Here is a 12766-nt window from a genome sequence, read left to right as displayed (position 1 = left end):
ATAGACAATCATATGAAAAAATGACAATGGTAGGCAAAAGTGCCCCAGAACTGTTTGCGTTCAAACATTCTTCAAAATATCTTGTTTTCTGTTCAACAGAACAAAGAAATGTATAAAGTAAAACTATGATAGTCAATGGTGACGTGTATTAAAAGATTCAAAGGGTATTTTCACAGTAGAGGTTTTGGTGCAGACTGAAGTTTGCTTCACTTTAACAGACCTGTCTGGGTTACAGCCCACATGGACTCCACTAAGAGTTGCTTGACATTTCTGAAACACTCACAGTTGTTCTTACATTAATGACGCAAATGTACTGCAGGACATGGTTAATAATGCAAAAAAAGACTTGCGGAGAGGTTGGAATCAAACCCAGGTCTCGACCAAACAACTACAACCAACGCCTGAATCTGTACAAACTACATCTCTTATCAGATCTCATTTCCGTCCGATTCAGACGACTGGATGTGTCATAACTTTTGCAGATAAGCAGTCAGCTTTCCACTGATGCTGGATTTCTCTGCATCTTGTTTTAAGGCCGTCGCTGTGCTAATGCATGTTGAGTGGCGTAATTAACAACACACACTCCATTAATAAAGCTTAATACATGCAGCGCATAAAGACTGGATGCCACATTAACTCCCGCAACTTCCTCTATTCGCTTTCATTCTATTCCTCATAGGACCAGATGAGAAAACACTATCAAAATGTTCTTCAAGAGATCACGTTTAGAGAGACTGAGGGAAGGAACTGAATAAGAAAATCTTCTGTTGTTGCTGTTATTGTATGGAGTTTCTGTACTAGCTTTAATTAAAAATTTTTAGAAAACTAAAACTATTATTACTGCTAGAGTTTATGTTAACAATAATAACCTTGTGCTCTACAAGGCATCTTTTTCCTCTCCGCAGCTGATCTGCCACAACATACGCGGATTTCACACTTACATAGTAAACGGAAATACTGAAGCATAATTGCTGTTATTTAGTACTTGTTTAGTAGCTTTTTCCACCCGCTCAAGTGTGCTGTTATTTTTTCGCGTGCATGCCTATTCATAAGCACCCATGGCGAAAACAAATGGTCAAGTGCTAAAATATGAAACAGATGCTTTGAGTGCCTAGAGTGTTAGACGGACCTTATAGTACTCCATGTGCAGCTTCTCCTGCTCGCTCTCCAGCTTGTCTTTGAGGTTCTTCTGCTCCACGATGTTGTCCTGGATCTGAATCATCCTCATGTTCCGCTCTGAATACCAATAGACATGAACAAATCGATACAGAGGTTGCTATCTAGTACAGAAAAGGTATATCAAAGGAAGATTGAGGGAGAAAGTTAAAGGGAAAAAACGGAAGCGTTGGGAGAAAAAGAGGAGAAAAAGTGCGCTGATAGAGGGTAGGCCTCCTGCTGGAACCTAATGGAGTGTGTGCCCAAGGTTACTCTGCACATCTGCTCTTAGCATCACTCATCTGGAGGGCAAGTGCTTCGCTGCAAGGCTATAGAATTGGATGCATGTCTTGCACTCGCTGTCTGATACTGTGGTTATATTCAAGCGTGTCAGATCCGCGATCAATGCTTAAAATGAAAAATATTTTCAATACTGTACATCCAGAATGAACTTTGTTAAAGATGATGTGTGTTATTTCAACTTGGTATTTCAAAAAAGAATGGATTGTTTCCAATAATCCTAAAAAAAGTTTACAGAAAGCTACATCCAAATCAATGGCCTGATCTTTTGCGCAAGAACAAATTAAACACCAAAGCAGACAATAGCAAATGAAAGTCCAATAACTCATACCCAGGTAGTAGTTAACAAAATCTGCAGTAAGGGCAGGCTGTTTGTTTTTACGGCGTCCATCCACGCTTGCGCTGGTATCGGACGTATCCACAGGGAAGATATCTGTGCTGATACCCATGAGCTCGGCCTTACGCATCAGCTTACGAATGGCTGAAGCACTGGAGGTAAGTGGTCGGGGAAGCTTTTCTCGGGGCACCCATGCCTGAGGTCGAGTGTTTCGGGACAGCTCTGCCTTTGCTCTGTACTGCTGAAGACGTGTGGTGATTCGAGCCTACGGGACAATAAAATCACAGACGTTAGTATATTGACGTTTCAAAGAAACTGCATAAACCAGCGTTCCTGCGCATGCACGCTTTTGTGGCCCTTAACTTCCAGTACACATCCGCAAGAATAGAGTCCCTGTAGATTATTTCTGATAACAAGCTAAAAATACAAGGAGTAAATTACATTAGCTAGCAAGTTAAAAGTATGTCTAGCCAGTATTATTTAAGCTGTAGAAGAACAGTTACTTAGCTAAACTTAAATGTGACAAAGTTAGAAGATCAATTCAACAAATTGTTTATCTAATACATTTTTAGACAATAAAATATACAAAAATTAATATACATCTAAATAAAATAAAATAGTTATATTATTAGCCGTTAGCCAGACCAGAAGTTAACTTCGGGTCAGGTGGGACTTCCAAATGACAAATAATTTGAAATTAGCAAAATGAGCATTGAAACACATGATAAAAAACTAAAACCAAGACTTTTGTTGTAATTTAACCATTTTCTTGATGAATAATAATTTTCCAATGCTAAGCTTGAAAATACTTTATAGGGTAGAATTTTTGAGTTGTTGTTTGGGTGCCATTTGAATATTGTTAAAAACAATGTGGGTCTTTGGAGTCAAAAAGGTTGCGAACCCCTGGTCCATAGTGAGTACTGATATACCACATGGTTGCATTTATTACTATGAAATATCAATACAATATCATACAATCAAAATTCCGTTACAATGTGAACCGCACTAGTCAAAACTGTAGCTCTAGCCAAAACAAAATAGAAACCGCACCTTGAGACATCCTTTTACACCAGACTACACAAAACGGGGAGGACAGACTGTCGGTTCTCACCTGAGCTTCAGGCGTGAGTTGCTTCTCTCTCTCCTGCAAGGACACTTTGCAGTACGACTGCAGGGCCAGATAGTTTTTCCTCTTCCATTTCCTGTCGAAACGGTCAGCGTGCTGCTTGCAGTAGGCGAAGAATGGATCTGCAATGTCCTGTGGATAAAAAATAAATCAGGGCTTCAGATACAGACACCCAATAGACCCAAATTAAATCTTAAATCCTTGTATAATAAAACTCACAGAGGAACGGCCAGTAGTAAACAAAATGACATGTCAACAATAATTGCTGGCTCAGTCCACGCAAGAAGTGAGACATGATGGGTCATAATCATTGTGCCCTTGAGTAAGACACTCAATCTCAGGTCACCCCAGATACACTGTCCTTATTATTGCAGCAGGTCCCTTTTAAAGTTCAAGTGTATTAAATTCAGCAGCATCTAGTGGTGAGGTTTCAAATTGCCACCAACGACTAACTCCACCACTTCCCTCTCCCTTTCGGAGCACTAAGATGGCTGACACAGGACTAAGATACAGCCACAGCAGGGCAGTGTTGGCTTGCTCACCGCGAGACTGCATCTATTTATATGTATATAGAAATAGCTCAATCTAAGGTGATTAAAACATAACGCTTTATTATGTATGATCTTTATACAACTATGAAGACACAGTTATGAATATAAAATTGCATTTATGTCAATAGATAATCCAAAAAAATGTCATATTGGACCTTTAAAGCCTTTTCACGGCAAAAACAAATCTCCATTGCATGTTTTCAGTGCATACAAGATCAGAACAATTGAGCTGACAATAACAAGTTCACACTGCAGGAATGTTACCTACAAGGAACAGAAATCTGTTTTGCAATTTGAATAATCATTCAAACAAATGATACATTTCATAATAATAATAAAAAACAATAATGTTGTGTTCTTAATATTTCCCTGATTAAACCAAACACAGATGTCTGTCTTGCAACTACTGCATTTATAAAATAATCTGGAACAGAAAGAGGTCTAAAAGATAAAAAACAAATAAACCTGGCTGTGGTGCAGGACATATTTTAATCTAATGTTTAAGCCTTTAAGAACACAATCTCCTTGCGATTTGGTATTCAAGTATTTTCCATCTTCTCAAATACCTCATTATTGTTCCCGCATCACAATGGCTCCACATTAAATTCTGCGTGCTCGTGCACCCTCGCACCTGATAATTCTAATGTATGATTTGATTATGGGAGAGATGGGAGTATCTCCTGAAATACCGGCTCACATCTTCTGGCCGGTGTGATAATGACGCCCGGCGCTCTAGAGTTTTATGGAGCATCGGCGTCTGTGCATTCTCCGATAGCTGTGACAAATAGTTGTCCGCAAAAAGCCTGTAACAATTCCCCTCCCTTTTAAAGGACAAGCTACATTTTGGAGCAGAAGCTGGGGGAGAAAGACAATGATATATTAGGCTGCCGGATTTTTTTCCAGGAATGGAAGCGAACTGCAGGTCTGCCTTTCTTAGAAACCCAATCTATATCATCAGCTCTATATAAAAGCAACGTAAGGCTCACATCTCTGCATCTGACACATTAGCAGCGAGTCTAGCGGTTTCACCCCTCCCTCCAGAGCGGATAGAACCGCAGCCATTTCCCCTCATCCACAGAATGGTTTAGGCTTAAGGTATCGGGCCAGATGCTATCATCCCCTTCACCTGTTGATATGAGGCCTTTTGCACAGCTGACTGGATTAAGTGGATTGCGGCGAGTAGGCACTTTTCGTCAGTGTTTATCTGTTCTGAACGATACCGTCATATGCTTTTCCAATACGGACGGCATATTTGAGCCATGTGGCTGATGGCCTGTGACTGAGGCCTGGGCTGGGAATTTGTTCGAGTGGTTGACCTCGTGCTCAGAGCCCTCTCTCTCCGCTGCTTGATAAAATCACGGGACTGATATTCAGACACACATGTGGCAACCATGTATATAGAGATATTGTGAAAACTCTGGTATCGTTACATACCAGATACAGTCAACTTGGTAGGAAAGCTGGAATTAAAACTTCCCTACAACACAGAGAATCCAAATCTTTATAACAGGAGAAAATTAACCAACACAAACCAATCCAAAGTTTGGACACACTTGATTCTAAGAATGTATGTTTGATCTTGTAAACCTTTCAGATGTTGAAGATGACAAACTCAGGGGAGCTTAAGTGTTGTTTTACTATAACCAGACTGCTGGTATAGCAGGTTAATGGCCTTTTTACACAGCTAAGGCACCACAGAAAATGAATCTGAAGCGGAAAAAAAACAAAATTATAAGAAATAATGATGAACATGACAACAAAAGCACAGTTCTAAGAATATGCTAATAAAATAATGTCTTAAATTAAAGGATATAAACTAGGGGTGTCGAAATTAATCGTTTTTACGATGCGTAACCGGTTATTACGTACTTACGTTTTTCTGACGTCATTTCGCATACGTGCTTTAATCAAAAATGCTCCAATTACTTTAAAAGCCGACATCTGTGCACATTTCGGCTTTTATGAAAAATGCGGTAAGCACGACCAGGACAGGACACAAACTGTGTGTAAATCTTGTCACGCACAAATAAAACACACAGGGGCATGGGCTTAAATCACGGGGGGACGGAGGGGACACTCCCCCCCACATCCGAGTGTTGTCCCCTCCTCAAATCAATTAAACTCGTATTCTCTATTGTCATATATATGTTTACCTAAACTAATCGTGCACTGCCTGCTCTCCGCGTTCATCTCACCTGCGCATTGCGCAACATATTTAAGTCAGGTATGCGATCAGTTCATCAGTTCATCAGTTCAAAAATTGCTCTTGAGAATTTTTATGTGTATTGTCCCCCCACAACTGTTAAATGAGATTTACGCCCATACCACAAATGCTAAAGCCCAGACTTGAGTTTTGTTTGATAGTCAAATTAGATCAGGTAAAATTACAGTTTCAGTTTATACTCCCTGTAACTATTGACAAACATGTGAACTAGTAAAATTGAAATTTGAGATGCCAATGCATCGTGATATCGAATTGAACCGAATCGATGACATGATAATCGTAATCGAACCGAACCGTGACACCAGTGTAGTTTCACACCTCTAATATAACCCCCCCCAAAAAATACTGACACTTACAATGCATACTTTTGGATAAAAGCAACACCTAAAATGAATTTCCTAGATTACAAACATCCCATAGAAATGTGTAATTATCAGGCACCTCATCACGCATGTTGAAAGGCGCCAAAAGTTGTTTTAAAGAGCCAGAAAGTCACTGTCGACAAGTTAAATGAACAGTTCCGGTGTTCCAGTAAATGTTACCAGATTGTTGCCGTGAATGAAATATTGTCCTCAATGAGAACCGTAAGGAAATATAATGTCAAAATCCTGTATTTCAATCCTAGCCCGATGAGACAGAAATAATTTCTGCTCCCAAGGACGGCATCTATGCACAAGCGATACTGTCCCCGCTTCCACTGTCCTCACTTTACAATTGATCAGGAACGAAGCACACTTACATTATTACGATGCAACTGCTTTGAGGTAAACAGGAGTAAATATAGTGTATGTTAAGTTTGAGAGCTATCATGCAGTACTGCGCAGCACTGCGTAATGTCCGGCAACTAACCTAATATTTGAAGCCGTTTGAGACGCGGTAACACAGGTCTGCATGTGACCGTGTCCCACGTATTGGAAGGTATTTTCCTTAAGGAGAGTAGCTAAAGGAGGAATTTAAACTATTCATGTCATGAGTTCAAATAAAAAAATCTGCATTCCGTGCCTGATATACATACAATAGTACTCCAAAAATGTTCTAAATTAACTTTAAAAAGAAACATATCGAAATAAATGTAATTTGCCATTAAAAACCCATCTAAACTATTTAACGGCTGAAAACAGTCTCAACATTTACATCATGCATTCAAACTGTGCCACAGCCTGCCTGTGTAAACAGCCACAGCACAAACAAAAAAACTCCAAACATTTTTCCTCATTAAGTCATTTTATTAAGAAATGAATCGAAAAAATGTATGTTTGAATTATTAAAAAATCTGCGTAGTTATTATTAGCCTAAAACAAATGTCGCTGTGTGTTTTTGGCTCTTTCTTCACTCTCTCGCTTTCTGACATGACAATGATGTAGTTTAGAGCAGCTTTAATGCGAGCAGAATAAGAGTCACCTTTGATACTAGGGTCTCTATATTTACACTGGTAATAGTTGGGCTGCTATATTTGAGATAATAAAGTGTTGTTAAACATGTTTAAATGTACTACAATTTAAAAGAAACTGGGTTACTCTTGAGCACATAAAAGGGGTGGTGCGACAATGTTTCATGCATTCTGACTTCTTTACAATGTTAAACTTGTTGTCTTCTCATGCTTAACATGGTCAGCTTGTCAAAAAACGAGTAGAGCGTATTATGTAGTATTTTAGTGCTTGATACACTCCCCCAGCGATCGTAGAGGTTTCGGAAAGTTTTCTTTAAACGTATAAAACTGTTTCATAAAAATTTTTCTTAGTCCCTTATTGGACAATTCTCCGGGAAAAGCACGCGGCACGGCCACACGCCAGCAAGGAGAGCAGGAGAAGGAGCATGCACAGATGTCACTTTTACTTGTGTGCAGGAGAGAGTGAGAGAGCATTCGTTTGCAAAGTTCAGGTGTTTGTTTGTTCACTGCATTTGGGTGATGAATGTTATATAAACGGTGGATGTAACACTGGATTTGGAGATCGTTTGAAACTGATATATGGAGCCGTCCCAACACTAAAAGATGCCGGACATGAACCACATGCGGTGAGTGAAACTGATATCTATGTTTTATTAGCAAAACGTGCCATAGTTCAGTCTACCCCTCCCCCCGCATGTGCCGTATGCTTTTGGAAAAAATCGTGCAGCTGTATCTATCTTTTATAAATGTGATCAAACTAAAAACTCTTCGAAGATACTAAGTATGCAATACTATTCTATAGGTACTCGAGGCCGCATTAAGAAACAAGGCAGGTAAAAAAGAAATTCAGATCTGTATGGTCAAGAATAGGCAAAATTAATGTCTTTGTGAAAACACTGGGGAAATACTGACAGTGTGGTTTAAGTACATGAGATGTACATGAGCTACACTGTCAAAAAACAACTGATGAAAAACATTTTTGTCTGAAATATCTGCACATTAAAAATGTATTCCAACTCACGTTCTGTCAATCACATTTACAAACTCCCTCAGAAATCTTCGTCCATCATAAATTCAGACTGGGTTCGATTTTCTGTGTTTAATGCATGCGTATAGGTCTATATATAAGCGAACGGCAAAATCCCGGATGGCGTCATCGTTTTGCATTTTTTTTTATAAACGGATCAATACGCATCGGACTCAAGGTGCAAGGTTTCTATGAGTGACAAATCTTAAGGATGATGACTACGAAAAAACTGCATCAACTATATAAATAAGTAGAAATATACACACAAACTTCTCCATTACAAATCATTTATAGAAACAACCCTGATCATTAGAAAGCGGGAAACGCAGACAAGATCAGTCACATGCCCAATGAATTAGGATATTTCAAACTGACCTCTTCCGCTGCGGCCTCAGACAGCAATCCTTCCCGTTGCGCACACGTCACATGGAAGAACGAGCGGCACATTCCGGCATCGCAGCTGATACAGACGCCCGTGCGTGCAAATCGCGCATCTTCGCAGAGACTGCACTCCTGCAAACCATCAACCCAAACAGAATCTTATGACATACTAGTACATGTGAGTACCAGCAAATTTTAACAAAGAAAAACAGCATGACATGCGGGTTTTTATATCACACAACATTTGGTTTTATTTGTCCTAAAGCTTTTTGCTGTGTTTGACATGCTGACCTCAGTTTTCATTACCTACACTGTAATGATTTTGGATTTTTTCGCAATTCGCAAAGTTTAGCAAAATTCGCAAAGTGTAGCAAATTAAATTGCAAGCCGATTGTGTAACAGTAAATAAAAATGGTCCTCTATACCAATCCAACATTCATTTACAGTATAGTTCTATACTTAAGGTAAAGTGGACAACAGGCTCTAAAAGCCCATTTGACTTTCTCCAATTACTAGAGTTCAAAATTAAAATAATAATAGCCTTTCTGCAGGAGTAATTTCTTTTCACATGTACAGCACAAACCATTAAAGAAAGCTTTTCAAGTGCTTCTAAAGTAATTTGCTTCCCAGTAAAAGGAACCTCTTCTGACTTACTGACACATAAAATAATGTCAGATAGAGTAAATGTCAAAATGTCTACAGTCGACAGAATTCCTAGGCAGAAAGCAAAAAACGTATTTTGCTCAAAAAAAGTCAAGAACTTCAATTTAATCAGAAAGCCCATGAATTTTGTCTGAAAAAGAATGCGATGATAAACGTGATGTCAATATAAATAGATTTTTAAACTAATGAAAATCACTTTTGGCAATATTCAGTGCTGGAGGTACGTGACCGTTTATTTCTTAGTCAAGTTATCTTCTTTCTATGAGTTAGTAACAGATATAGTGGTTGACACTTGCCTTGGCTCCGTACTTCGAGTAGTTCATCTCTGTGAGTGTTACCGGCCGGAGTTTGTCGATGTCTCCGAACGCGACCCCCGGAACGTAAAGTGCACAGACCACGTGCACCCACCTATGACAGGACAGGAATATACGTTTTTCATCCCTATTCATCACAACTTTGTGTGCCGCGGAACCCAACTTGGACTGAAGATTATTCAGAGGACAAAGCAGCCCCCCTGAAACCTGACTACTATTCACCAAGTATATTCCTTATTAAAGGAGGAAATCCTCAATAGAGGGTTCAAATGTGCTCTAACCTGACCATTTGGTGAGGCAAAATTTCTAATGCAGACTTTGGGAAGAAGAATCCGAAGTCCAATATAAAGATATCCATCTTTGGTGAGCGCGCGCTCCAAACTTTAATTTGCTGTGTTTTTCATGCTCTAGTGAAGTAGTAAATTTAGGTGCAGGCGGGCTGAGGAGAACTATCACTGATAACGTGGCTTGAGTCTTCACGCTTCAGGTGCCTCTCTCTTCCCCTCTCTCTCTTTCTCTCTCTCTCACACTCTCTCTTGGTCTTATCCGTACCTACTAAACCTGCCTAACGCGTTTTCTCTGCTTCACTGTTTTCCGGCCCATCCTGCACATATCAATCCCTCTCTCTCTTCATATTTCTAAATATTTTTCATATGCATAGCACCTTACCCGCATCTTAGCTTTATAAGTAACACTTTTAAAGGAACAGTTCACCATCATTTATTCGCCCTCAAGTTGGTGCAAATCTGTATTAATTTCTCTGAACCGATGAACACAGAGAAAGATATTTGGAAAAATGCGTATAACGAAGCCGTTCTTGGCCATCATTTTGACGACCATAGAAGGAAAAATTACAATGGTAATCAAAAGTGTCCCAGAACTGTTCTTCAAAATTTCTTCATTTGTGACCAATGAACTGCACAAAGAAATGTATAAAGCATTTTTCCTCCTTTTTGTTTACAAGCATTGTTCCAAACTACTTTTCAGTGTTGATCAGAACAATGAAATGTATACAGATTTGGAACAACTTGAGGGTGAGTAAATGAAGACGTTTTTGGGTGAACTGATCCTTTAACAAACCTCTCGTTGAACATACAATTACAGCTAGCAACTGGATCATAAAAAGGCTTTACAAGAATAGAATGAATCTGCTAATGATGATAACATGTCAAAACTGTTCAAACACTAAATGCACCTCCCAGCGTCGGTCTCCTTGAAGATTCCATCCTGACTCGGGCAAAGTTCACAGCTGGGACTGATGCCGTTCTTGCAAGCGTCACAAAACCAAGGTTCTGTGGAGTTCTCGGAGGCCGAGCTCATGATAGAGTCGCTTTCGCCATCAACACCATAGCAACCTGAGAAAAAGTCAGATGTTTAAGAGAAGCTGAGCATTCAGAAATCACACACTAAACATTCATCTTAGCAGTAGCCGACAGTACAATACCTTGTACAGCTATCATATTTTTACATCATCACATTAACTGCAAAAGTTTGAGGTTCGCTGCCTTTGCGAAACATACTCCCACAAAGCTAATAATAAGGCCATTAGATCAAATGGTAGCATCACAATCGCAGGGCCAGTGGAAGCATTTAAATGCTGTGCCTTTAATTTCCTCAGGTTGCCAAGACAATTACAGCGTTGACAAGGTTACCATGACGCTTATTACGCTCGACAAACGTGCTCCATGCCATCAAAAAGGTTGGCAATCTTCTTCTCACCACTCCAGAGATAACAGTTTCTAATACAGCAAACCAGCCCCGGGCATTGAGGAAAAGAGAGAAAGACGAACAAATACAAGTTCAGGCCTTTGCATACTCCACACAAAGACCCAAATAGCAAAGTGTGCAGAAAATGCTCCTCTCCGAGCAAAACCAAGGTGGTGACAACTATGGATTGCAAGTGTAAAACTTGGAAATAATAGATATTAAAATATGTGTTAAAGAGACAGTCCACCCAAAAATGAATATTCAGTCATCATTTACTCCCCCCTTGTGTCTTTTTCAATTCTGTATGACTTTCTTTCTTCCACAGAACAAAATAAGATATTTTGAATGAAGTAAACGAACCGTTCACTTCTATTGTATGGACACAAAACCAATGCAAGTGAATGGGTTCCGGTAACCAACATTCTTCAAAATATCTTCTTTGGTGTTCTGTGGAAGAAAGAACGTCATTCAGAATTAAAATGACAAGTGTGACTGAATTTGTATTTCTGAGTGAACTATCCTCTTAAAAACATTTCTAACCAATGGGGACTATTATGAGGCTTTTCTTACTTTCATCTTGCAGTCATATTGAGCTGGAAAGTAGTGCCATTACACACCCCGGCTGTTATTTTCTTAAAGAAAGGTATTACGGCAACAGATTGATGTGTATTACTGGCTGGGTTTTCGACTAGACCTGAGCTCCCAACGATCGGTTTGATGGTTTAACTGAAGCGTCAACCAAATCTCTGATGTACCTTTTGAACTCTGATACAAAGCTGGACCTGCTAAGCCACAGGGTGCTGGCTAATATGAGCTAAACTGGAAAAAAGTGATGACTATGGTAGAGCTTCATAATCCCTGAGGGGAGATTATCCATTACAAGCTCTGCAGTTTAACAGCGACCTGTGGAAGGGTGTTGACAAAATCAAGAGAAAACCTTTTAGGGTGCATCAAGATTTAATGGAGAAAGGTGCGGGGCAGATTGAAACACTTAAACTATTTGTGGGTATGACTATAATGTGTTTGGAATAAGGCAATCACATACTGGTGGCATGTATGCGTACGGTACGTCTATGAGGGGCCGTTTAGGCTTTAATTATTGAAATTACTCTTACAAACACTCGTGATAAAAAAACATTGATCGAATTTAGTGTCATTCAAATGTATTACTGAAATAATTCTTATACCCACTAGTGAAACAAACACATCGATCAGCAAGAGTGAAATTTATTCATATGAATAACTGTACTGTATTAACTTTTACAAACACCAGCGAAAATCATTCACATATATAAAGATTTCAGTGCAGTTGATGAGAGCGTATTTCACTGAAAAAGAATGCTGCACCCGCATTTCGGTTTAGTTCGTATTGAGCCCCGGCAAACTTTTGTAATACATCTGTTGTTGTGTCGCAAAATGAAGTGAGTTCCTTAGATCACAATGTGGTTTAAACCTACAATCTGAGGTTGAATTATAAAGGCGCAACTGTTTGAAAATGTGCTCATTCATTTTTGTTGGTGCGAGGTTTGGGCTGACAGTGGTCACATGACCTGCTAAGAAAAGTTATATCTGGTAGCTCCTGTCACTTTTC

At 39.4% G+C, this 12766-nt stretch overlaps 1 protein-coding gene across 3 annotated transcripts in view; it reads right to left on the bottom strand.

Moving 5' to 3' along the window:
* Positions 1–12766, bottom strand: part of phf14 (PHD finger protein 14) — a 69414-nt gene that overhangs the window by 44652 nt on the left and 11996 nt on the right. For all 3 annotated transcript variants that reach the window (XM_056741528.1, XM_056741529.1, XM_056741530.1), the window contains exons 5-10: positions 10664–10823; positions 9451–9562; positions 8486–8623; positions 2904–3050; positions 1787–2057; positions 1130–1236 (exon numbers count right to left, since the gene is read on the bottom strand). In XM_056741528.1, the coding sequence (XP_056597506.1) occupies positions 1130–1236; positions 1787–2057; positions 2904–3050; positions 8486–8623; positions 9451–9562; positions 10664–10823 (935 nt within the window). The remainder of the gene's footprint in view (positions 1–1129; positions 1237–1786; positions 2058–2903; positions 3051–8485; positions 8624–9450; positions 9563–10663; positions 10824–12766) is intronic.

The sequence above is a fragment of the Triplophysa dalaica genome, chromosome 25 (assembly GCF_015846415.1).
Source record: "Triplophysa dalaica isolate WHDGS20190420 chromosome 25, ASM1584641v1, whole genome shotgun sequence".
NCBI classification, from domain to species: Eukaryota; Metazoa; Chordata; class Actinopteri; order Cypriniformes; family Nemacheilidae; genus Triplophysa; species Triplophysa dalaica.
The sequence above is the reverse complement of the archived record's forward strand: the minus strand, read 5'-3'. Positions and strand labels throughout refer to the sequence as shown.